This window comes from Bombus huntii, chromosome 9, assembly GCF_024542735.1.
Source record: "Bombus huntii isolate Logan2020A chromosome 9, iyBomHunt1.1, whole genome shotgun sequence".
NCBI classification, from domain to species: domain Eukaryota; kingdom Metazoa; phylum Arthropoda; class Insecta; order Hymenoptera; family Apidae; genus Bombus; species Bombus huntii.
In genome coordinates, this window is record NC_066246.1 from 1,164,950 (window position 1) to 1,192,514 (window position 27,565).

At 46.8% G+C, this 27,565-nt stretch overlaps 1 protein-coding gene across 5 annotated transcripts in view; it reads left to right on the forward strand.

Annotated features, from left to right (window-relative positions):
* The window catches only part of LOC126869129 (protein Skeletor, isoforms B/C), a 53,902-nt gene that overhangs the window by 4,379 nt on the left and 21,958 nt on the right, over positions 1 to 27,565 (forward strand). For 3 of the 5 annotated variants that reach the window (XM_050625284.1, XM_050625283.1, XM_050625285.1), the window contains exon 2: positions 11,989 to 12,167. In XM_050625284.1, coding sequence (XP_050481241.1) covers positions 12,101 to 12,167 — 67 coding nt within the window. In that variant the 5' untranslated portion in view covers positions 11,989 to 12,100. Of the gene's footprint in view, positions 1 to 9,163; positions 9,322 to 11,988; positions 12,168 to 27,565 lie in introns of those variants that run through there. The other 2 variants (XM_050625282.1, XM_050625286.1) reach the window with 1 other exon arrangement.

Consider the following 27,565-nt stretch of genomic DNA (forward strand, 5'->3'; position numbering starts at 1 on the left):
TTCTAAAGCTTTCGCGGCGGATTGCTAATATTATGTTACGTCGGTTGGCGCGGTGACGTAGCAGGATCTTTATCTGCTCCGGTCCGGTTTTTCCGGTTTCACCCTCGCGGCTTAAACGTCGTTTCCGGTTGCATCGTTGCCAGTCGGTTCGACCGGCCTTCGAATTTAAGTCGACTCGGCGCATTATTATTCATGAAGCGTTGCCAGTGAGCGCGAGTAAGAAGAGCAAACACGAACGTTTCGAATGTATTTCCGGGTGCGATAAGAAAAGAAGAATAGAAGAGAATAGAAGAGAATAGAAGAGAATAGAAGAGAATAGAAGAGAATAGAAGAGAAGAGAGCCACGGTGATATTTACGATGAAAATTACGACGGCATCGTGTTGCACGATCGTTGGTCGTTATATCGGAGCCGCGACGAAAATCGTTAATCAAACTGTTCTCGAAATGGAACGACCGGGTCTAATAACTCGCTCGCAAGACAGAATAGGCTGCACGGTGAATGGAAGTAAGGCGTCGTATTACGGCAATGTTCCGAAAGAGAAATCTTCCTTATAACGTTGGATTGTTATGCGAGGAAGGCTCGAGCTGTATAATGCCATTGTATCGTCAGGATAATAGGGCTATTAAATTTGCTATGTGAATATCGTCGAACGATAAAAATATCCGCGATCGCTTATTAAAGTTCTCTCGTTCGTTCAGCCTATGCTATATGTTCGTTCGCGTATCGTGGAAGGAATTCTTCCTTCCAAATGTTCGCCCACAAGAAGAGGAACGAAACGGAAAGAGAAAAAGCTTTCTAGCGAATAGTTAACAAGACGGAAAGACAAGGTTACTCGTTGGACAAAGTCGATCGTTAGGATTATTCCGACGACCGAACAGCGTGGTTGGTCGTGTTCGAACGACGACGAAAGAGTATAGCAGCACCATTGCCGATACACCGGAACTAATTTGATAGCGTTTTGGGTCAGCCAGGGTCGTACGGGAAAGGAAAGAGCCCCTGAAGGTTGCGTCCTACTTCCAACGTCGCGATGCTTGGGTGGGAGTGCAACAGAAAGCAAACGGGTAGGATAAGGACTGGGTGGATCTAGGGGTGGGAGAGGGAAAAAACTCTACCGCGAGAGAAAACCGAATCAATAAACCTACGATCTCGCCTCCAGCCTGCTGCCTCCTGCCTTGCACCTACTTATGTAACTAGGCGAGCAGTTACGACCCTTCGAACTGCATGCTTGCATTAATGGACCGACCAAGTACCGCGAATTACCTTGCCGTTCGGATAATTAATTAGCCACCAGCGATCTTTTCACTTCGGACGTTGATGCGACGATAAATAACCGAACGATTCTCGCCTCTCTATCATCGTTATCTATACATATTTCTATATATTTCTTCCGCTTCTTCGTGAGTTCGTAACGTCCGATCGACGTTCCCAAGCTACTTGCCGAGGAATTTTTATTTTCGTAGAAAGATAGATTTCGATTTTCAGCTTTTCGGGAATTTGGCAGGAAATTTTACATAGATTCGAGATAGAATCGACGAAGGTACAAAGTTTCGCGATCAAAGTAGGCGGATTTAAATCGACGATCGATTTCGTATCGCTGCCCCTAACGTCGGATGGGGTGCGTTTAGCCCGTGGCTGCGATCGAATTATATGGCGCTCGCTATCTCGAATGTTTGACGAGTGACAATTAGGGGAATATATCTTTAGAAAAGTAGATCTTATCGTGGCAATGATCGAACACGTATAATTGCGTTTCTTGGTGCGCAAGGCAACGGTCGGAACATTCGGAATTTATTGGAAAATTCGATCGACGCTATTCGACGCCGACGTGACTTCATTTTCTGGCCAACGGTTGACAGAGTATAATTCTCGCAGAGAGATAGACACCGTGGCAATTGTTACTCGTCTTTGTTTCTCCAGACATTGTTCTCTCATTACGACAGGATGTCACGAGGTTTCAATTTCCGCGGTACATTTAAATCCTTCTACTTCTCCCGATAGCTTGTTAGCTTTAGTTCTCGCCCGCGGCTCCGGCAATTACCCGACCGGTTCGCCTCGAATTATTTTCTAACGATAAGACAAATCCCTAATAAATACCTAACAGAGATCGTTCTAAACCACGTCAATCGGCATAACGCGACGATAAATTTTGTTTTCAAATAAAGAGAGAACGACTATGAAAAGAGGGACGTACGAGAAATAAAGGAAATTCGTTTCTATCGTGCATCTATCGTACTTTTATTTTATTTTTTATTTTCAATAAATAAAAAATGGTTTTGCAAAATTGTCCGGACATCTTAATTGCGAGAAGAACGCGCTCATTTATGATAAACCGAGAGAAAAGAAAAGGGAACGGAATACAAGGCCGTGGCACAATGCTGTCTGCCTTGAATTTTGATTGGAATGCCCATTGTCTTCCATTTAATTATCTGTTTAATGCTGACCGTCGTCTCTTCCGCTCGTCCTTCGTACGTACATGTTCCGTTTGCGTGTCCTACGTATGTACGAATTCGCGTTTGCCGATATAATTAACGACTCGCAATTAAGACCAACGAATAGAATCGACGGGAATAGAATAGAATCGGGAAATAATGGGGATAACGACGACGACGAAACGAAAAACTGTGAAAAAATATTTGGACGATACAAAAATTGCCGCGCGCGAATTTCGACGTTTAAAGATCGTTTCTTGTTTTAATTGGGAGAAAATAGCATCTACACGCGCGTATGCGAAGAGACGCGGATACGAGATAACGATCTCTTGGAAAAAGAATTTCTTTCGTAGAAAATTTGCATGTTTGACGGGGACCATGGAGGATTCGAAAGAGCCTGTACTTTACTTTCGTTTTCGACGAGATAAAATATTTGGTCAGTTACATTGTCTACGGTCTGTTACACAAATACAGTGGTCACGTGGCACGCGGCGAGCTTCAAACGTTGTTTGCGAAGGGAAGATATTAAACTTCCAACATGATGCACGGCCTCGGACTCGGAGCGTAACTCCGGAAAGGAACTCGGGAAAGGAATGCGGGTATCGAGTTTCAGCTCCTTTGTGTACAAAGAAACCCTTCGACAACTTCGTTCCAAGCGTTTCGTTACTTATTGCTCGAATAATTTAAAGCAGTAACGAATCTTCATCGTCTGCTCGCGCGCTTCATTTTCCAAACTCTTCGTTCACCCGTTAAATTTTCATCGTACCGTTTAGCGATATAGTCGCCATCCCTGGAAAGAAAGGCGCCCTTCTCGGTGCGGATCGCGACCGATTTCGCGTCTCCATAGAGCTTCGCCGACATAAAAGCCGCCTCATTTCCTCTCGCAACGAGAGAGAGAGAGAGAGAGAGAGAGAGAGAAAAAGGAGAAACAAAGAATGAAAAAACGAAGTAAAATATCATTTTCGAATGGTTCTTTCGCGCGAGCGGTTGGGAAATCGCGCGGCCAAACTCCAGATATACGTATACGCGAGGTTTGGCGGTGGTCGTCGACGTGATCGAAGGGAGCGAGAGGAAAAAAGGACCGAGGCAGAAGTAAATAAGACAAAGGTTGGAGAAGGGACGGTAGACCGATAGAGGGATGGAAAGCAGCCAGGGGATGGTACGTGGTTGCGTGTGTGCGACGATGGCAGCTTTTCAAGGAAGCGACGTGTGTGCGAGAAACGCGAGAGCTCGTGCGCCGGCTGGCTACGGACAAAAGCGTGGCTCGAACTTTTTTTAATCGCGTCTCTCTTACACCTGCTCTCGTTCGACCTGCCTGCCTTGGCTGGCGACACCTTCCACGTGGCCCCATTATCTCTTCCTCTTTCTCTTCTTTCCCTTCTTTTCGTCCATCCTGAATCGGCTCGGTTTTATCGGAGTATCGCTCGACTTACCCCCAAGGACGCGCGGCCGTATCGTCGTCCACGAAACCAGGCTGGTTTTACGGATTCTCGATCGGGAAGAGAACTCCCCGTCGTCGGTTCGGAGAGGGGTGGACGATGACGCGTGAATCGCAGAGATAGAATTTTATTTTCCATAGGCGCCGCGCTATTTATGCCTCGTACGCCTGGAAACGGGCCTCGATACCGTGATATATTCGCGCGTGAGTGGCCGAAAGCCTGTGGCGAATTTGCCGGTGACGCGGCGTCGTACCGCGTGTCCTTCGATTTTCATCCCTATCGTTCCGTTATCGCGACCACCGCTCTTCGAGACAACGACTTTCGCCAGTTTATCTTACCCCCGTGAATTTCCCCACGTTTCCTCTTCGTTTCCATACATTGGCCGTTGCAAGCTTGGAAAACCATCGCTGGTTGGAAATTATTTTTTTTTCTATCTCTCGCGGAGAAGTGTCGAGGAACTTTCGAGTAGCCTCGATTCGCGCGTTGCTGTTCACGTGGAACTACCAAAAGTCTTGGACGATTCGTCGCGTAACATCGTCGTTTCTAAAGTTTTAAATCGTTTTCGTTAACCGGGAAAAAGGTTCAAGCCTCGCCAGGAGTTCTTGCTTCCACGAGGCAAGCGTATCCTCGAGAGGAATGGCGCGGCTCGAGCGAGTAATTTGAAATTCAGTTTCGTCCTTTCTTACGTCGCACGAACGAGCTTGCCTCCTCTGTCGCAGCGGAGCAAAGTCACGCAAACGAGTTTAGAACGAGAAGAAAGGAGGAAAAATAGGCAGTAGATACGTTATTATGTTTCTTCGGAACCGATACAGACAACGGCGAGACGATGATGCGATTTCCCCTTGACGGGAACGAATTTACGAAACGTTGCGTGGTCGGCTGTGGGAATCGAGAGGCTGCTTATTTATCGACGCACGATCGGTCCTGCGACAATTTCCCGCGCAAAAGTTGTCGCGATTCCATTATGACGATATTATGTGGAGGAACGCGAAACGTTTGAAAATCGAATGCAAAGGAAAAGGCGATTAATTGGAAGAGAAAAACTTGGCAAGAAGTAAATCCGTTTTTTCTTCGTATCGGAATGAAATTATTCGATAGGATACATCTATACCGCTAGGAAATTCGGAAACTATTTGCCAACGACCCTAAACATCTTTTTTTTGAAGCAGCGACGTTCGTGCTTTCATTAGTACGGTCGTAATCGTTGAACACACGACGAAACAAAAAGCGCTCGTAATTTCGACTCGCTCCTCCAAAATCCTAGATACTCGATAGTATCCTGGCAGCGGATTCAGCCAGCGCAATGGCTGCGTCCTTTTGGCGCGCGCTCGATTCGAGTAGTCAAAGTGCAAAAGCTCAAAAAGGACGCCTCGCTGCGTGAAGCTTCGGGAAACTCGGACTTTGAATCTCTCTCTCTCTCTCTCTCTTTCTCTTTTTGAAAGTACGCATTCACGTAGGCAGGTACTCGCGTGGAGGAAGAGCAGAGAGGAAGAGAAAGAAGAGAGAGCTTTGAAAGCTGTCGCAGGAACGAATCGGACGGGCGAGCTGTTGAAACGCGGGCGTAGAGGATGTACGGTAATAGATTGTACAACCGGGCGATTCTGCATGAAAAAATAAACCACGAGTGTCGGATAAAAGTTTTACGCGCGAGTCATCGTTTTCGAGAAAATCGACTTTGATGGTACGAGGGTGCGTACTCGCGTTCGCTCCGCGTAATAGTGGAATTACCGTCGCTGTAGTTTCTAAGTCGACTGCGAATGTTTTTACGTCTACGTGAGATTTAAAGGTACAAAATGCCGTGTAAGTGCGTATAAATTATTTCATCGGATGCATACAAATTTGCATAAACATTCGCCGTCTATTCGCAATAGTTTTTCGCGAGTTGCTTGTTTCGAAAAAAAAAGATTGTAACGTTTGCAAAACGATGCAAATTTTGCTACATTTTGATCTTTTTCCCCTCGCGGTGAACCGTCCAAGTCGATCGTTTATTTCGAAACACCCTGTACAAGTTAGCGAGTCGAGAAAGAGGTAGCACATTTCTCATTGAAATACCGTCATATTTCCGCGTTGCCGATGCGTTTCGCGCACACAGCTGACTAAGACGTACGAGCGAGCCGAGTTCGATCTGTGAGTCGAATTGGAAATAATGCGAGAATCGAAAGCCATCGCTACCCTCTCTCCGACGGATCGTTTTATCGATAGATCTTAACATTCTCGCCGCTGACAAATTACGTTGCGTTTGCCTGTCTCTCCGTACGAAACCGCCTCTACATATTTCGAGTATTTCTTTTTAAGTAAGTTTTTCCTTCGGATTCGCGTCGAGTCTCTTGTAAAATTTCACGATCGTACGGACTTCGTGCCGTTTACCTCGTATCAATTTTATTTCAAATTCCCCGCACGCTCGACGTACGTAGGATCGCGTTAAGGCATCGTTCGATCGGAAGCGATCTAGGAGCGGATTAATCCGACGATGGGATTTCGAAACGCGGCCGATCTCCTTTTCCGCGTGTATATTCCGAAATGAAATTAAACCGTTCGATTCGGTGTCAATCAAAGTGGATCCACTCGGATGATATTTGACGGTTGCCGTGAAAATACGCATCGACGAGTCCTTCTAGAAATTACGTTACGCCCTTATTACCTGTCATTGTTCGATAACGATATATATTTAATTAAATCGGACCCGGCCGATTGAAAGCAGACGGGACGTGCTAGATTTTAACGAACCTGTCAACGTCGTCGTTCCCCTGATGCGGCCACTCGATATTCGTTTCTGTCCGACGGAATGCTCGATCGAAGTTATTGTCTCGCTGTGCTTTCCCAAACAGGCAAATGCGCCCCGTTACGCGTGATTATCGATCTTTGTCTGATCGACGAGGGAAACGAACAAGTTCGATTTCTTAAGAAACGAAATTTACTTTTCCGCGATATGGACAAAAAAATCAAAACGATAGATTTAAATTCGTCGTAATCAATCGTCGCGCTAGATTATCAACAGAATCGATCAGTTTTACGCGCTACCTTCTGTTTGTCGCGTAGAGTACCGTCGATTAATCCGACGTCCGCGAGTGCACGTCGTAACCGATTCCTCGGCGGATGATAAAAAAAGAGGGAAAAGCAAAAAGGGGAAAAATGGTTGCGATCGAAAATGACCGTAGAGTCGCGTTAAAAGCAACGATTTCATCGACCACGGCAGCCGCGCGTTACGGACGCGCTCAAAGCTCGCACGAACGACCGGCGAAAGCTGGCTATAGCGTGCCGCGTGGTCGTGCAAAACGTATCGTCGGAGATGGCCGGAACTGCAACAACGAAACGACGAAACAGCGATCCGCTTGTTACATCCTGGAATGTTTTCAATTAACCGGTAGACGATCGTCGATCGACTCGTAATTTACCAGCTGATGAGCATATTGCACAGAGTTATCCGAGCGTAAAGAAAAACCGAGACTTCTCGACTTAAGCACGCCTCGAATAACGAGTTCGGGCAATGATCGAATCCTTTCACCGTTGTTTTAGTTCGACCGCGAATCCACTAATTCTGAACGAACGTTTCGCTTGTGCCCGACCAAGAATCACCGGCATCGAGAGTGAAAATTCACGATTTCGGCAGAGGCGGTACAGAAAAGAAGGAGATAAAAACACAGAAGAATTTGGTTGAAAAGGAAAGTTGCCGATGAATAGGTTTGAAGCGATCGAAAGGGCTATCGGTCGCGCGTGTACGAACTTTACTCGAAACATTCGGAATCGAGCAACTTTACTTTACGTCGATTATCTCTTTATTTATGTTCCAATTTGGTTTTATTCTATTTTCTACCGTACCGCGCTCCGTCCTCTCGCTCGTTATTTTTTTCATATTTACTTCATTTCATATTTCTATCATTAGTCCTTGTTACTGCCTTAAACGAATCGCAATTATTACCCTGCCATTGTCTCGACTTTGTTTCGCCTTGCCCGTTCGCGCGTCCTCCTCTCCTATTTAATTTCCCTCTCGCTTCCTCTATTTTCATTCCACGAGCAAACCAACACGATCGGGGAGACAGATAAAGCCGTTGAGCTGATTTCGAATTCTTTGCCGCGACAACGAAATCGTATTACATTCATTAAAGGCTGTGAGCCGGCTAAGAACACAAAACACTGGCGAGGGTAGCGGGTGAAAGAGGGGGCGGGACAGAGGGATCGGTGTATAAGCGCGATACGTATCGAGGAGCGAGACGACGAGGAGAGCCGAGTCGACTCTAACGTGTCAGTGGAACAGCGAACCTTCTAACCGCGGTTCGTTACAAGAAGACACGACCCGCAGCTGCAATTGCATCCCCTTCTGCCTGACTTTTCCTCCTGACACCGCGGCGAGATCCTCGGCGTGCCTGCGGTCCGTTTCTCCTGGTCTAGATTTCGTCTACGTCTGTCTCTAGCGATGGCGTCGATATTTCGGGGCTGGTATTTCCGACTTGCCCTTTGTCGTATCTTGACGGAAGCGTTGCGCGTAGGTTTCACGTAGGACGATCTGCAGTCCTTCGAACGAACTTTGACCTATCGCCAAACGAACGTAGGTGTCGAATATTCGTAACGTTATGACGTACGTAGGAGCGGCATCGTTCGTCACAGTTACAACGTTTGCCAAATCGTACGTGATGCGAGCTCAGTTGCGATCCGATAGTACGTGCGAGCAGCCAACGGACCGACTATACGGTATTTCCTACTACGTCGGCACTAACGAGCGAACATTCCGCTTTCGCGCTTGCCTTCGTCCTTTTTATTTCGTCCCAGAGAATCTGAAACGACCTTGGGCGCTTGCTCGCGATCGTTCACTCGTCTGGCGTTCTCCAGCGCAACCCTCGTCCCTTCCCGGTATCGCGACTCTCTTAGGCCGTTTGGCCGCGTTACGATCCTGCAGATCGAAGGGAACCGATCGCTATAACGATCGACAACGTCTTGGAATCGGTATCGATAAGTCGACGCGAGTGTATCGGTCCCATCGCTAGCGGCGGTCGTAGCCGTGTTAGACTAGAGCTCTTTAGGTATCCAGGGTGGGGTGAGATTGGGCGCAGAACCAGCGTGGGTAATGGTGACTACGTTGGCTGGTAGGTTCCGCGGGGTTAGCAGGGCCGAGAGGAAGGCGGCGGTGGGGTGGACTCGGGTGGCATGGCGCGGGGGTGCACCGCAAGCTCGAAAGTTGGGAAAAAGCCAAGGAAGGGGTTGTGCTTCGAACGGAGGTCCGTCCGAGGGCGCAAGCTCGAGGTCGTCCCCGTATCCTCCCACTCTGGCACGCGATAGGTGGAGCCTCCCTGGCCGCCAATACATGTCCTGGACCCGTGTACGCTACGTGCGTAACCCCAGTCAGTCCTTCCACGTCCGAAAACGCGCGCTCTACGCACCCGGTGCGAGTGAGCTTAGCGCGGGCTCTCCCTGCTCTCTCTGCCGCGCTGCGCTGCGCCCAGCGTATCCGATCAGGTTAGCCCTTTTCGCGATACCTGCACCAGAACGTTCGTGCTCGAGCGCTTTCAGATATTTGCTAAATCGCAATTCGACGATTCGATCGTTCGTCCCTCGGTATCGTTGTCACGCCGCTGTTCCGCCGACGTGATAACTCGTTGTCACAGATTGTCAGCCGGGAGGGAGATGCCGGTGAATCTGTTTTGGAATCTGTTTCGACCGTGACGATTCGTCCAGCCTCTTCGTCTTGACTCTGGTGATATTTTCCGAGTTGCTCGTCGTAACCATTCTGGCGGGTTCTGCGTGGATTTTCTAGCGCAAAGCGCCACCGCCGCTACGCCAGTTCGTTCGTCTCGAAAAACAAAGCTCGTCGTATTGTAACGCGTATCGGTTTTTTGCGAACGTCTATTAAAGAATAACAAGCACGCTGCTTGGTAAGCTGCAGCGATTTACGATTTCTACGAGCAACGATCGGAAGCGCTGGAATTTCGGGTTCAGTGCCAAAACCGCGAAAGTGCCAGCTTGTTAACGCGGAAGGGAAAGTTTCAGTGTATTTCCAGTGACGTCTTACTTTGAAAGTATTCGTAGATAAAATGGAAAACGGTCGAATAATATTTTGATATATCGTCGTACACGAACGTACACGTAGGACGGATCCTTTCGAATCGATAGATCGAAAAATATCCGCTGAATCGTCGGTGAAATAGCGAGTATTGCGTTTCGAGCAACTCGACCGCGAATCGTGCGCCGAATGAAATTTGCTTCTTCGTCCGATGTGAAAACGCCAGTCGATTTTCGTGCGCTCTCGTCCGATACGAAGAGATTACGGCCACGGTGGTATACAATACGGTGGCATAGTGCGTTGTACGATAAATACGTTAATAATAATCAGCTATCGGTAGAAAAATAATGCCGCGGTGAAAGCGTGGAAAACGTAGAGCGTCGACAACGTGGATCGCGCGATTTCATCTTTACCAGTAACTATATCCTTTCGAAAACGTTTTCAAATATTCGTTCTACGACGTACGATCGCGGTAACAACCGCAGGAGAATAAATCGCGATACAATTTCATCAGCGATCGTGTTTAAACGTTCGCGGAAGATGGCGCGTTCGGTTTGACCTAGCACGATACATTTCTACTTTCCATCGGCTCGTATTGCGCGATTGCGAAGGAATGCAATTATCGAAAACATTGCCGAGCAATGTTGCAAGCAAACGTTGCATACACGTTGGAACAACAACGGTGTACGGGCTTGGCGTACCAGTACGTGTGCAGCTTACTTCCTGTCCATCTCTCCTTTGGTATTCGCTAGATGGCCAACGGAGTAATTAAAGATGCAACGTGTGAATGAACTCTGACACGAACACACCGATGGCATTTTAATTGCTCGACGCATCGCATCGCGTATCTTACTCTCTCCTCCTGTTTGCTTCGCCAAGCTACGTTTATCGCATTCGTGTAGTGAAATCTTTCTCGATTGAATCTTCTTCGATTCATAACTATTTACTGTCGCACCACTTGCAAATAATTCCTACGATCTGAAAATTAAATGGTTACGTGGCCTTTTGTTTGTTTCGCGAGTCCAACGTATCTTTCTACGTATTAATATGATCGATAGAAATTAAGGTAAGCGCAAGAGTAAAAGCGTTTCGCGCATTTTCTTTCGATCGTACGGTAATCATGTTCTCTGTGCATAGAGCGGAATTTGCTCGCTCAAGGAAAGACGTCGCAGCTGTTGCGACAACGCGAAATTCAACGTGAAATCCGTAATTTCTCGCGATTCTATCGAACCATTCGACGGCGAAGAGAAAAACAATAAGAGCTAAAAAGAGAGAATGGTCGGAGCGGGAGTCGGTAGACTCGTTCGGAGGAAAATATTTGTTGGCCGCTGATAGAAAGTACCGGCGCGTTTCGTCCACTCTCTCGAGGTCGTGTAGACTGTACGGCTGTTTTTTTCAAACTCGCCAGCCGGTACGGGAAAGGTGTGCCGGCAGACCGATGGCAAATTTCTGCTCAGTCGACGTTGTCTCGGTCAATAGTCAACACGTTCTACAGGAGTCCGTCGCCTCTCGTTCACTTTTTCACCGAGCTTCTTCCGACCGATCGATTCGAGTGTTGGTACAATTCGTTTTGGTTAGTTTCTTTCGCCAATTACTCGCACGCGGCATTTCACTCGATGTTCGATAGCACTTTTGTCCTCTTTGTCGTTGGTAAGTTGCTCCGTTCGACTCGGTTACTCCGAATCTCGATCGTGAAACGTCGTTTAAACGACGATCGATTATCTTCCTTCGGAATCGTTGAACGAATTTCAAACAACTGTTCTTCGAATTTCATTCTCTCTATTAACGTATCCTGGCGCGGATAGATTCGACGATTCAAGGTTCGTAAATAATCCTGGACGAGTAAGTACGCGATCATGAAGCTGCTTAAAGCCTTTGTCCGAGACACAGTGTCGTTTCATGGTTCCCGCGGCGAAAGGTTCTCAAGGATCTTCAAGCGGCGTGCTCACCGTCCGTTCTAAAAAACAAAGATTTTCTGACCGCGACAGCTCGAAGCACGCGGAAAAAGGGAGAAAAAAGAAGGAAAGAGGGAGAGAGAGGGAGCAAAGAAAAAAAAAAAATCCCGCCGAGAAAACTCTCGCGAGGATAGTCGAGGCTTCACAGTGTTCCTTTCGAATTTTCAGATCAAAAGTAAGTGCGCGCGTGTGGTTCGTGTGTGTATACATGTGCCATCATCCGCGTGAGCGATAAGCGGGAGAGAAGAGGACTGGGGCCAACAGAAGCCGGAACCGAAAAATGGATGCGACGTCACTGCGACTCATTTCCGGACTGCTTTTGTTCGCCTACACCGCGTCACACTTTAGTAAGTCATTTTGCTTGATAAAACTACTATTTCTTCCTCTGTGTGCATGCGTCTGTCTGTCTGTGTCGCGTAGTTGAATCCTCGCGTCGCGAAACTCGTCAATTTTCGAAAAACACGTCCTTCCTTCACCGATCGCTGTACGTTGCTTCGATCGTTGTATTCCGCGTCCTTAGAATGTCAGAATTATGTTTTAGAGGCTTGCAGATAAGAGGGGGAATTAATGAAAATTGACCACCCTCTAGTTCATAAGACTCTGGCCTGTTATCAGAGAAAAATTCCACGCGTACACTCGATTAATTAAAAGCGAAGATAGCTTAATTCTTCGTGTCCCAAAGAATTTCTGAAGCATAGCCTAGACAAGGTACTCCTATGACAATGTTTAGATCGTACGTCTCGATTATGCTTACAAATACTATCTCCGTGGAATGTTATTATACGCATTTGTGTTTAATAATAATAGTAATAATAATAAGGATGAAAATTTTAATTTCGTTGGTAACCGCTTTAACAGCTCGCCATTTTCCCGGTACAAATACAACCAACTAGAACGGCTGACTACGTAACACGTGTTCATACCGCAGCCACGATATTCGAAACACGAATCACGACGCGTTTGCCTCTCGCTACCCGAGCCCTGTTCGTTTCAAAAAGCATTTCGATGTTTCCAACATCCGTCGATCCAACCGTTTCTGCCAACCTTTCTCCGCCTCTGTTTCGCGTTCCCGCCGCAAATCATCGACGATTGTCGATAGAAAAACCCGTGTGAAATTGTCGTTGATCAACCGATCGCGATATGGAGGCTGGTCGATTAAAATCTCTAGGATTAAAAGAGGACTTAAAGTTAATTGTAGGAACGGGAGTAACGTTCGCTTATCGGACACTAGGATGGTTATGGTAATTTCAAAACTTTGAGCGATTTAGAAGGTAAATTGCTAAGGAAAACGAGGACGTGGCACAGCAGGACCGAGGCAATGGTGGAAAGGCGGCAGCAAATGCGTCGCCGTAATTGCATAATGGACCTGGTGTGTTCGAGTCGAGATACGAAGCCCTGGCCTGGTTTTTACTCGAGGACTTTCACTCCGCATCACTGGCTCTTCTCTCTCTCTCTCTCTCTCTCTCTCTCTCTCCATCCTTCCTTGTTTTCGTATTCATCTCCCTCGATACTCCTTCTCTCGTCGTGTTTCTGTTTCTCTCTTCCGTATTTTATCCCACGCGTTTCCTCGTTACTCCATTTTTCGCTCGCCATTTTTCTTCCCTCTCTGTCCGACCGTTTTTATCTTCTCTCGCTGCCATTCTCGGTTCTCTATTTAGCGACGTATTCGTTATCTTTATTCCTGCTCGTAAATGTGAATTTAATTTCGCACCTCGAATAATCGAGGTACGATAGATTCTGAAATTCCATTACATTCTATAAGAATTTTCTCATTCGCGCGAAACTTTTCTAACTTTTGTAATTTCCGTGTGCTCGCCACGAATCACCATGAACGTCGTAAATAATAGAACCGAAGAGAAGGATCCAGGGAGGACACCCGGTATATAAGGAACAGGCGGGTCTCTCTGTTACTTGGCATTAGTCGGTTTCAAGTACGGAGTATTGTTTCTGGAGATCCCGCCGCTCAAATTGCCAGCATTTAGCGGCTTATCTGGATTATCGTTTCCCCATGCACGGCCGGGAGGGAGCATTTTTCGCGGGGGTAAAAACGCGGGACGGTTCGCGCTTTTCCAAATTCACCGTGTTTTCTCTCACCGGACGATATTCTTTTTCCTTCTTCCTTCCGCCGTCTGGAAAAGGATTAAACGGAGAAGAGGATTAGAGACGTTTTCTTTTTCCTTCTTTTCCCCTCTTATTCGTTTAATTCTTTTCTTTCTCCCTCTCTATTTCCCTTCTCTTTTCTATCTCTCACTCTTCAAGCTCGGTCTCTATAACGGAAATAATTTCAGCGGAGGAGGAAGCGTAAATTCAGTGAGAAAAATTACGCCAGATTTCAAGATAAACTGGAAGCTGGTTTAATGAGTCGCGTTCAACTGGTATAAAAGGCATATATATCGTTTTGCAGCCGTATATCGATTCGCACTGGGATCGTTAATTGATTACAGAGCGCGATATTTGCTCTATTTCTTTGCGTACAGGCACACACGGTTGAACGTTTAACGTTTGACCTACTTCCTACGGATAATTTGAAAGGCTTCTCACGCGTCCCAAGGTCAATCATGCCCTCTCGACAAAATTTTACCTTGGGATTAGAATCCGATCGGATATTTATTCGTCGACGCTCTCTTGGCGGGCTCGCGCGCGTCTTACAACCGCATTTTACACGCTAGATATTTCGCTTGCAAATTGCTTTCCACGAATAACGAAAAGCATCTTCGTAATAATATTTCGTTTGAACGTTAAGAGGCAGCCACTTGCTCTGGAAACGAAATATTTTTCTCGAATTTCTGCCTGAAAATTCTCGTTAACGACCAACTAGCTTCGCTCAAAGGTTCTGCTTGCTTTCTTTCTTCGTCATGAACTTACAAGGTGTACCATAAATATGTCGTATACTTTCGCAATGTCTAAAGCGACGATAGCTGCCGCCGTATACGTACGAAGCTTCTAGGTACGTTGCACAGGTATCGAAAATTACTTCTTCGTAACGCTGTACGCGACGATCTTCCGCTTACGAAATTCGCTACGCGAACGTAACTCGTTACTCGTAGCACGAAAAGTCTGAGAAACATACTCGATTTGCGGGACACCTGGTACGTCGGCATACACGGAGATAGAACAGGGCGCGCTCATGTAGCTTCCAATAAAGCTCCGTTCGAGTGCTCGTTCGGTACTCGACGAATCTTGAATCGGACAATACCCTCGTGGTACGTCCATCTGAAATAACCCATAAGGTCCCTCGAGTGTAGCATCTATATAGGGAGCGGTAATGCGTCGTGGCACGGTTACGAGTATCCGCCGTACAACCAGCGGAGCAACATTTTTTACCTTCTTTGTCAGGGATTACTTCCGGGTCAGCAGCCAGGCTCGATCGTGTCCAATCCACAAGCTTACAGATTACCGGACATACTTGTCACGAGCGTGGTAACGCGATGCGTATCACGTGTAATCCATCGACTTTTCTAGCACGCTTTTACTCACATTTTTCTCCCTTCCGTTTCGTTTTTCTCGTTTAGTCGGAGTTTAGTCCGCGATAAGACGAGTCGGTAGACACGCGTGCAAGCCCGAATGTCGTATAAAAAATATCGTATATTCCAGCTTCCGTATTTTTCTGTAATTACGTCCGCTAGAAATTTTGTTTTTCGTCACGACAATGCGTTATTTCTCGACTGTGGTCGAGCCACATTCGATATATATTATTCCGACTCGCTGGAAAACGAAATTCAAACGTACTTTCGCGTATTAGGGAGAACAAGTCGGGAGATGTCCAAAGGAACGGGGTTCGGTTCGAAGCAGACGCGAAGACTCGCGGAGATGGAAATCGCGAACGAGAACAGGCATTCATCGGACGTTGCGATTGCGAGGTTACGCGTCCGTTCGTTGCAAAAGTAATCGAGCAATTTTTTCCCTTTTTTTTTCTTGCTTCCCCGCGGGATTACTTCCGGTTCAACGAGTCCCGCTCAGTCGGGTTCAATCTCCGTACTCTGTGTCAGATTACAGAGTACTCGCCGTAGTAACATCTATAGTAACACGTGTGTAGTATGTAAACTCGTGGTACGCGTGCGCGTTTACGGACCAGTCGCCCATATGCATAAAAGGCGAGTACTGCATACATGTATATCGCTGGAAAATCGGGCGCGTTCGTGTGCGTTCGATGCATATCGCAGACGCACGATCTTTATTCCTTTTCTTCGATCGAGATTGTATCGCGTCTACGATTCCGTTCGATTCGACGAGTTATTATTCCATACGAAATATTATATGCTCGTGGAATATTTTTAAACGATGCGCGATAACCAGAATGCTACGGAAGAATGATTGATAAAGATTAAATTCGATTTGATATTTAGGGGATGAAATTTATCATTCGTTTATTTAGCATTTAAAATCGAAGGAGTTTTATTTCCATTACGGATACAATCGACACTTATCGATGATAAAAGACGGAATATCGATGTATCGCGTAATCGCGATACAAGCTACGAAATAATAGAGCGATAATAAAGTAAAAAGAATAGAAATGCACTCTGCTTTCCACTCGATCGCCGGAACGAGAGTGAACCGCAGAGCGCTCTGCACCCTGAAACTTAAGTAGCTCCTACCAGAGTGCACACAGACAGGGTGGGGAGCGTCGTTTCGACGCGGCGCTCAACCACGGCGTCCCCTCCGTGATACTCGACGGTAGTATGAGGGGCGTCGTTTCAGCGCTCGCCGCTCACAATCAGACAGCCGAGTCCCCACCGTGAAGCGTACGAAAGAGCACCCCACCATCGCCACGCCACTATGGAAGTGGAATAGGTCAGCCGGACGTTCTGAATAAACCTTGTAGTTACGATTATTTCTATACATTTTGAAACTTTCGATTCTTCTGCAAGCATTTATCGATAAAGTACCCCAGTATCTACCCCTGTGGAATTATTAAAGAGCAGAGTATACCAAGTACAATATTCTGAGATAACTTTCCATATTTGTTGCTAATAAAATTCTATCGAAATTCCAACGGAAATAGTAGAACGTTAGTTATGGTTTTCTTTTCGGTATTTCTTCGAATCACGAGCTACTTGTTCTAGGCGTTGCTTCTTTATTCGTTCGTATTTACGATCTGTTCGTTTATACCGTACGTTAAAGTTCGTTTTGTTGTAATCGTCCGTGTGCAAGAAACGAATCGGTTTAGCGTGAATGTTCGGCGTGAAAAATTTACGCAGGATGATAATTTCCTGAGTATATCGTATCGAACAAGATTCCTATAATTTCCTGGAACATCGGACGCTTTCAAATTTTCCTTGCACGCGAGCCTGACGCGCATGCATCAACGTAATCGTGCGCTTGTTCCTTCCATAGATGACACAGATGTGTCGTGGAACGCGCCCATTACCGGAGATCGTTATACGCGACTCGTAACGAAATTTCAGTATCGTTTCTTATGTTCCCAATTTTTCGCGCGTTACGAAACGTACTACATAGAGGAATTCTCGCGAATTATCAAATAAAACTGCGATACTCTGTTCCAACACCGAGACTGTTTAAAAATAAATTTCGACGATTTCTATCGGAATTTCTTCCTTGTCTCGGTCTAAATCTGCGTGTACGTTATACGTATTTACGATGCTCGTTCTCGTAATTGCTACTGTACCTTGACATAAATGAATCGTATACCTGGTATTCGATCAGTCGTTGCTACGAGAGTCCTGGAATGCCACGTCGCGTCATTCTCTCGTCCATGATCTGAATTATATAGAAAATTACGGCGCTCTTGGATACGTAATCCCATATAATGCGTCATTAACGGTAAACCCGCGTCTCTAGTTTATTCTTAGCGGTTAAGTTTACACCGTGAATATATCAGTTCGACCGAAGCGTTATTTTAAAATCGACGTATACTTTCATCGAGAGAGTCTCGTAGTAGAATCTTACGGAGAATTGAAATTCTTATCGTCGCCAGTCCCTTAAAAGAAGGATTCGTTCTATGGTTGATAAAGCGGCAAGTGTAGAAAGTTAGCACCGAGCAAGACCGAGCGAACTGACGCATCCCCGTAATTAAAATTCGACGGTAATCGAAGGGAGGCGCGCAATCGAAGATAGAGGATCGCATGTGCACGTGCGACGCAGCGACAGGCTACTCGGAGTAATTGGAGTCGGTAACGGGTGTACATTTAATGCGTGTATAGTATACTTGTTGCTTGTTCGCCAGATGTGTGGCTCCCAACGGAGCCGGTTACACGATGCTTTCGAAACGGCGAGCAAACGGCGACCACCCTCAAAGTTGGCGGTTCGGTGTTAATAGATGTAAACGGCCAATTCGAGACTTTAACTAAAGGGATTTCTCCGAGTCGGCGATATTTGTAATCGATTAACGGGTCCCACTCGTGACCGATGGCGCAATAGCGAGATATCGATCGACGATCGAAGGATGATACATCGAAGTCGTATTCGCAACGAGGTGGTTTTACTCGCGTCGAAACTAGAGATTTGATTATCTTCTTCGTCTAGCTTCTTTCCTGTCGTTTCTCGGCCTCTTTCTACTTTCGATTAGAAAAAGAAAAAATTCGATTCCATCGTTGGATCAGTCTGCCGCATTAACCGGTGGTCCGACATAAAACGTTCGGTTTGCATTGTCAGACAGTACAACCCCTGTACCTTAATCTATCCGCAATCAAATGATCACCCATCTCCCCTGGGGATCCCCTTTTCTTCTTTCGTACTATTTTCTTATCGACTCCTCCGGGGAGAGAATAACCCGGAATCGCATCGTAGCTGGGCCTATCCGACCAGCAAAACGGAATGAAAGGCCGGAGTCAAAGAACGCGGACGTATCAGGGAAACAATTTAACTAATGGAACCGTATTGCCTGTAGAGATCTATGATCGTACACGATGCGCGCACCCCACTCCCTTCTTTACGCGATATTATCCGAATTTTTCACCGGTCGTTCTTGTTATCGGTGGCCGATTCTAATTCCTCGGAATGGTATCGATCGATATCGAGCAACGTCAACCGAAGAGAAAGACGTTGTCTCGCGGAGGTACTGGAATCAACGTCCGTGCCGTTAGTCGGGCCGAATTTTCTCGATCTAACGAAATATTTCGTTCGGTTGCTTTTATCGTATTCGTGTCCTTTACCTGTATGCGTCGATCAAGGCACACATGGATCGCGTTAACTAAGCGGCAACGGCGTATTTCATTGGCTTCGTCTCGTCGACCGTATCGGAGCCGGGTGTAATTTGCACGTCTTGCGGATGCATAATGTGCTATTAGACGAACGGCTGACACGTGCTCTGACACGGAGTCATTATCGACCGTACCGCTGTCTTTCTCGTTATAACACCTCGTGCTTCTATGCCTACGACTCTATAAAGCGAGATACACGCGTGTATTGGAAAACCCATCACCAAACACGCGCTTTCTTTTACCTTTCTTTCGCTTCACGGTCAAATAAAAATAGAACGAAAATCGAACGAAACGCTTTGATCGTCTGCAGCGAGTGTAATCACTCGCCTCTTGGAGCGATCAAATAGAAAGCGGCGGAGATCGTGATCGAAATTGGCATCCAAATATTCCGATATCGATGGCACAGTGATCAAGTCGGCCGAAGGGGACGATATTACAGTGGCGTGTCTCTGGTCCGTGTTTGAGTTCCACTGCGATATGAATGTCTCCCCATGGGGGTGTCGTCGCATATCGATTGGAATGAGGTGCTAGCTACGCGTGCATGTATGTATCTATGTATGCACGTCCCGCTTCCAGCGGCCCTACGTCGTAACACGAATTTCGTGGGAACTGTAGCTTCGAAACGGAGGGAGTCGACCGTGAATCGTCTTCTGACCGATGACACGGTCACCGTCGCTGCTCCGCGATAATGGTGTCAGCCAGGAACATTCGTCGCGTGCACTCGTGTCAGACCGTGTCGGCCGTTCCGAACGCTGATCTCTCAGGTCACGATCGTTAAAATTCGATTTAAGTCGTCTTTGATACGAAGCAATAGTAAAATTTATTATCTACTATTTTAGGAAGCGTCTATTTTACGAAATACATTTATCCAACAAGGAGGAACTTTTCGGAACGACGTATAGTATTACGTGCACGCTAAATAGGACGGCTGTCACGTTACCTGTCCACCCTTGCGCTCGTCCCCCATTCGAGTCGCTGAAAAGACCATCCGAGATAATATCTAACGGATGGAGTCCCCTTCCTAGTTACCATTACCCTAAGCTAGGTTTTAACGAGCGGTTATTCGATCGAAGATAGTATTCCATTATTACTCGGCGTAAATCGTAACCAGCGACAAACTCCATTTATCGAAATGGAAGCGTAAACAGGTGGGCGAAATAAACGGAAGGAATGTGTACGCAAATAGAGGGGAAAGGAAAGATAAACGAAAAGAATCGTCCACGTGGACGTCGAGCAAAGAAACATCTTATCCAGGAGGATTCGTTTTATCCGTAAGCCGTGCCTTTATTTTCTACACCGGCCGTGTTTGTCGATCACCTTGAGCCCTGCAGACAGTCTACCCGGCACGAGTTCTATTTCCCTGGAATCCCGTTTCTTTTCACTGGAAAGTTAACCTGCTCCCGTCAAAGGTATTTCGTGATGTTTTTACCACTTGAACGCTGGGTGTATCGAAAGGCGTGAAAATACTTGTAGACTACGACACCGGTTAGACTCTTATAGTAAACGAGGTGCGAGAAATCGAGGTGTATCCTGACTACGGAGCGAGTCGCACAGTCAGTTCGATATCGCCAAGAGAAGAGGGTAGAGGGTGGTCTTAATGCATTTGTCGAGGTAGCTATGGTACGCATCACCAGGCACCCTTTTTGCAAGCTCAGCGTGCTCTCTCCATTCGCCCCCTTTCTCTCCAGCTCTTTCTTCTTCTCTTTTTATCCCCCCAGTCTACGTACGCTCGTTCCTTCTTCTCCTTTTCCTTCTTCCGCGTCTTCTTTGAATCGATGCCGAGTTTCGTATCTGTCTCTTCTTTCTTACTGCGTTCGATTCACCTGAACCATTCTTCGTCCCCTTCTTCCGTTTCCGTTTATTTCGGTTTATAATTTTGCATCGGTTTTACCTTCTCCTCGGCGCTCCTCTTTCCGTACTCGTCTTTCTTTATCCGCGTGTTCCTCACGTTTTAGAATTTTCCCGAGCATAGTTGCTTTCGCCAAGTCAGTCTTCGTTTATTCGTCTCTTTATCGCGCTCTTTCTTCCTCTCTTGCCCGCATCTCCGGCGCTTCCCCTCTCCCGAGAGTATAATGACTCTAAAACGAAGCGACCGACCCCTTGGCTTTAATCTCTTAACGGGCAAACGGCAAAAAATATCATTCGTATTCTTGCTCGGAGACGGACAGAGGCTGTCTGGCCCGATCAATTAAGGGATTGCCTTGTCTGCGACAATTATCCGGATTAACCGGTGCGCGTCGAAAGAATATCCGCGGATTAGAGCGAACGCCCTTTTAGGGGAATATCTCTATCTTCAATGACGTTGGAAAAATCGAGAACTAGATTTTAATGAGCGACAAGAAGAAAGTATAAAAGATTCAGATTAGGAAAAAACGGCGACGGTGATTCGGCGAATGTTTCGATTATGGAAGAGGTTACGGATCGTTTAAAACGTTAGTCTAAAATGCGGACGAGCGACTCTTAACCGCGCGATATCGTCGCGATCGTACGACTATCTTTGTTTCTCCGGTTAAGAATAAACGCAGTTAAGAAAAATGTCAAACGTAAGTCTACGTCGTGACTGAACGATCGGCTATGTTGCGTAATCGTTGCACGCGTATTTGCTTGAACGAACGCGTCCGTTTCGACGATTTTCCTGTCTCGGATCGCAAAACGGGTGAAATCCCTTTCTCTTCCACTCTCGATCCTCCGTATGATCCGCTTTTAATCGTATCACGGAAACTTAGAGGTAAGCTGGCTTATAAAATCCCAAGCGACGGTATGAATATTTATACGAACAGGATACAGGTACAACAGGATGTTTGAATAATTTTAAAAACGTCTAGAGGAAACTTGCCAGGCTATGAAACGATTCGCTTAGAAATAAGGCAGATATCGGCGTCGTCTGTCCGACTAATCGGACGACGAACGAATGCCGGTCGAGTAATCGAATATTCCACGAAATCGTTGAATATCCGGTTGTTTAGTCTGCGAAAGGCGACGCCTCCGGTTCTCTTGTTTCGCTATTTTCAAATTCTCAGCTAGTGTCGCAGACGACACGCTCTCTCGGTCGGGAGCACTTAGAAAATCGATAAGCCCTGGCTCGCTTGATCCGCCGCTGGCTGCTGCCAGGCCATATCTTGATTAAAATCAGTGCCACCCGGCACTCTCCTTTCTTCACCCTTCTCGCGCAAGATCCAGCCCTTCGCCTAGCGATGAATCCGGTTAGTCTCGTTAACGTCTTAAGTCACCGGCTTCTTCAACCGCCTTCTCTCTTTCTCTCTTTCTCTTCCATGCTCTCATAACCTTCTTCATCCACGCCACTTTCTCCTCTCGAGGACAATGGAACATCGAGCTTGCTCGAAAACTTGCACCGCCACTTCTGCTCTAACGCGTGCCCGATAAAATCGTTCCACGACGGGCTTCATTCGACGGAAGCACTCCGGCAGCGCGCGTACACTTCGTCATTAGGATCATCGCTTCCGACCATTTCGACTCCTCTCTGCTTGCTCCTTCCACCGATTTTTCTTCCGATCAACTTTTTTTCTTCGCCATTTCATTCGCATTCGATTTCACCGGATAATAGATAAGAGTTTGAAAACAGTTGATCGTCTTTCGATTAATTTAATCGCTGCTTCTTTCGTCGCTTCTGAAACGCGTTTTTGGTATATAAATTTCCCTATTTCTGTATAGAGATCGTATCAACGTCGATGTTTCTATTCGCGTTATATGTTCCTCGAATTTAAGACATTTCCTTAGGACGAGCGAACGAACCGAAAAATACAGCGTAAAACAAATAATTTTTAGAACGTAACGCGCTATTTACTGGAAAAGGAAATATTCTCACTTGTGGTAATTGCTGCACGCCTATATGACATAAGGTGAAAACCGATACTGTCGAGCCATAAATCGATGTGTTCCCATCGCGACGCGGTAGTCGTATCTGTTCCTGCGGCTCTCTCCACGATCTCACGGTGTCTCGTTTATCGTCGAACGAGATTGGCCGTTCTTTCGCACGAAAGTGAAAGTTCACGCGTTTGTAGGTCTAGTCAGCTACCCAGCGAACCGGTAGCGAAACGACTGGTTGGCTGGCTGGCTGGCTGGCTGGCCCGCATGTAAAATCAGATCGTATTAACTTTTGTGGTCTGATTATCCGGTGTTATTTGAACGGGTCAAATCGGTCTCACGAAATCGCGGAATCGTTACAAAATCAAGACGAGGATACTTGACGCAACGTTGCGTCGCGGTGCTTCGAACGAGCGCTAATTGTAACTTTAAATTTAAATTCATCGCTACATGGGTGATTACGTAACAGACGGAACTGTTTACGCTTACCGATAGGACGAGTCTGTTGATCGGAGTGACGGCGGTAAGACAGGATGATCTTACAGCGCATAAATTGGCTCGTTATCTTGGGATCTTGAATGAAACGACGCGCCTATCGTATCCTGTTTTCGATTTACCTTCGTTTTACCTCAAGTTTATAAACGCGTGGTATGTGAAAAACGAAACGAGATCGACTTACGGTTTTTCTCCCGTCCGTATAATCGTAGGGCACGAAACGCGATCGATCTTGCGAAGAAACAAAGAGTCATCGTTAATTGATTCTCCAATTAGCTTGCGTCACTGATCGATACGGATACGTTTTTTACGAAGGTGATCGTCGGGCGATGGATAGATCGTAGCTGTGGTTGAGCGACTCATCGTGAGATCACAGCCGGACAGACGATTTCTCCGACGTTATTGCGTTACGATTTAAAGTAAATACACCGAGGCGAACAGATATTTCCAGTGGAAACGAAGCGAAGAACATAAGCTGCGGAAAGGAGCGACGCGGTTTCTTTGACAGCGAGGTAACAAGAGAATTTCTCGAGACTTTCTGGTTAAACGCGTGGCCGAAGGCGCGCAAAGTCTGACGAAGCCATAAAAACAATCGAGTTCTCGCCACGACTAAAAAAACATTTCCTTCTAATTAATTAGCTCCAAGTTGGAACATAGAGCGTGGACAAACTTGTCGCTTACTCTCGTAAACGGGAGGTCGATGGAAACGTCTATCGAATCGTTGAAATACACGCGCTATTTCCATCGTCGATCGACCGACCGACCGATCGGTTCCGTAAATAGAAACCGGTATAATGTCATTGGCGATTTTGCAATAGCGAAAAGGAAGGAGGAAGATTCGAAAGGAAAACGAAACGTTAGGATTCTTCGATTTCATGGTCGTTGGCGGTGCGTCGCGCGAACCGTAGTACCGCGCGACGTGGCAAGATAACGAGTGAATTTTTTACGACTATCCTCATTAAACGCGTGCCCGGAGGCGAGCGGTGGATCCGCTGAATCCGATCGAAAGAGCAAAGACCATCGGCGCCAGAAGCTAACGAATCCTGACGCTCCCGGCCCAGCCAGCCGGCTGCGATTGTGTATTTGGGGCACATGCAATATGCTTTGTGCTACGCTGCCCCGGGGCTAAGGTATTCCCCACAGTGGCCCGTGAAAGCGGAGTTATAAGACTGACGTGTGCCAGAGAGGAGAGACTATTCGAAGAACCTATGCGCGATTCGGGGTCTCATCGACGGTTGCGAATAGCACGACGGAGCCAGGATGCGGGGAAGAGAAGAACGAAGGGAAGAAGCACGGTCGGCCGATGTTTACTCGGTTCGAATGTTGACCGTACTCCCTTCGCTACTCTGGCATCATATCCTGCTTTCAGACGAACCTCTCAGGACACGTAGTCGCGGATTCCGTCGAAGCGTCGCTCACGATTCACAGCCATCGTCTTGCGGAGCGTCTACGAAGACGCGAACGATACACGGTTCGTCGATACGTCGCTTAAAGTTCGAGGATAGGGGACAGTGGGTAGCAGGTAATCGAACGCGAATCCACCGATTAACGACGAGTACACGAGTCAAGTACGTTAAAAGGAGAGCCGGCTGGCCGAGTCAACGGGTAGGAAGAAGCAACGCTCGGTGTAGCCGTGTTTAAAGTAGCGCCGAGTCGTAGGCGAGGCGTCGCGTCGTCGCATTGCGTTAATTCGTCCCGGTGATTATGGATCCATTAGCGTGGCAGCCAACAAATAGCACGGTACAATCCAATAACCGTCGCGGCCCATAATAAAAGGGGAGGCAGTTTAAGCACCAGTCGGGGGTAGTTTAGGTGGTGGCGCGTAGGCACGCACCTACATAATCTCTCTTTGCCTGTGGTACGTACTTGTGCACCAGTGTGCGCTCCTGTTTACTAGTAGATATTCTCTCTATCCCAAGACGCTTCTATATCTCTACCCCTCCGTTCGAATTCTCTTCTTCCCTCCCTCTCTCTCTCTCTCTCTCTCTCTCTCTGGTCCTTTCTATTCGCTGTTCTTTCCTTTTTTCTCCTGCACTTCTCTACTTTTGCCCCTCTTCCCGTCCACGTCATTCCATAGCCGATTTCGCGAGCGCACAGCGAGGGTCGACATCCCCCAATACCGGCCAGATAGCGATCACTGCGTTCATTGTCGCATCACCATAATATCCTGCTATACCGATGGGGTGTAGACACACTACGTCGACGACAAGGACGACGAGGAGGAGGAGGACGGCTCGAGAAGAACGGTAGCCGGAACCTCGACGTTCACCAATACAACCGCGAGCGAACGGGGTGAATGGGAATCGAGGGTGGACTAAAAGCCTGGAGTCTGCGTTTCGGTCCAACACCGCACCGGTGCACGCCAACGACGTGTTAATTATCCTTGGGCGACGGTGATGGTGTTTCGTTCGCAGCAAAAATCACGCACCACTAAGTTGGACGTTCAATGGGAATTAATTGAAGAGGGAGCTTCGTGGCGGTTAAGAATTATACGTACGATCGTGCCGAATTACGTCTTTTTGGACAGGTGGAGAACGAGTTGGCAAAAGGTGTACGGTTTGAGGTCCGACGCGGACGAGCGACTTTCGTTCGCAGCGATATCGCGCGGACGAGAGTCGTTGACCTGTATCGAACCTAATCGAAGTATCGGCTCGTTAAACGGGTTACGAGATACATTATTATTATTAATCGATGTGCAATGTTTAATTCATCGGAACGTGCATTTCGGGTATTAGAAATTGTATTAATATCGAGTTGTTACAACGCGTGCAAGATTGAAACATAGCGATAATAAATAAAGCGTTTGGCGTGTCGGTTTATAATATTAGCGGGGAAACGGATTTGACGAAATATAACAGAGAATTACTGTTTTTAATAAAATGCCCAACTTCGATCGGATTTTCTTGCGTCTAGTTTCGTCGGCTGGAATATTCGTCGGAAAAATATCGTAGATAAACGATCAAAGTCGTTTTTCAGCATCGAACTCGGTTATTTAAAATATCAAATTGTTTATTACCTTTTGTAGCGAGATTGTAGCCAATAGTGGCGATTTATCCGCTTGGTAAAAATATAGGTACACGCGAAGGCGTGTGTGCGTATGCCCTAAATCCAAAATTCCGATCGAACTATTAAGCCGATTGCGACGAGATTTGAAGAGAAATTCGTGCATTCGGTGTGCATGAAATAAGATTTGCAGAGTATCGGTTTTTTCGCCTAAAAAATATCAACGACCGATGCTTCCTTTTAGCACTACTCGGGCAGCACCCAAATCTATGCTCTGGTTTTTGTAAAATATCGTAAAATACCTTAAAATAGGGGAGAAACGTTTCCGAGACAATGTTTGTTGTTGGAAATATTATTCGATGATTTTTACGTTATCGACGTTATTACGGATGTTTACATATTTATGGGACATTAAAGTACGCAAAAATGTACAGTGTGTGCAATATGGAAAGTATCATACGATACACCTGAAGCAAAGAAGGCAGCGAGAAAGAATCGTGAAAGGTAGAAATTTGGAATTGTACGAGAGAAATCCTTTAATTCGATACCGGCGAGGAAGAATATTTCAAGGATGAATCGTATCTCTGTTTAAGTATCTCCATTTCCCTGGTTATCTTCGTAAAGTAAAACACAGAAACTGATAAAGGCCGTGTCAGCATCTTTCGCAGCCATTGCGCGAATCGTCGTAAACGCTCGCAGTCTAATTACCGCGCTTACAAGATACGATAATACGCGAACCGCGTGACGAGAAAAGATTACTCCGTGCAAATGGAATTCCCCTCTATCCCTGGCAACCGATCGCGGATAGTACGATCTCTCCAGGAGCGCCAATAAAACCGGAAATAAATCCTATCCATCGCGAGCAATCTCGCGGAATCCGTTTCCCTCGATTTCACGCTTCAGACTGTTAAACGCAACCGCTAATCCGAAGGCGAGAAAGCGCTCGAAGACGATCGGTTCGCGCGTCCGAATCCGTTCCCTCGTACGAACGATCCACCGATGATCTTTACTGCCGCGGCGGCTCTTCCGATCTATTCGCTCGTCCAACTTTATGGGGCCTGTCGAGCAAATGAAATGAAATTCATGCAAATCGCGGCACGGCCGGCTGGTCCGTCGACGCTTTTGTATCGGGGCGGTGATGCGTCCAACCTATATCACGAGGGTGAAACCGTACTTCCCCCTTTTGCAACCGTGAACGTAGCCTCGAACGAAGTCCCGACCGCCGCCGCCGCCGCCGCGTCTTTTCGCGGTCTCGCTCG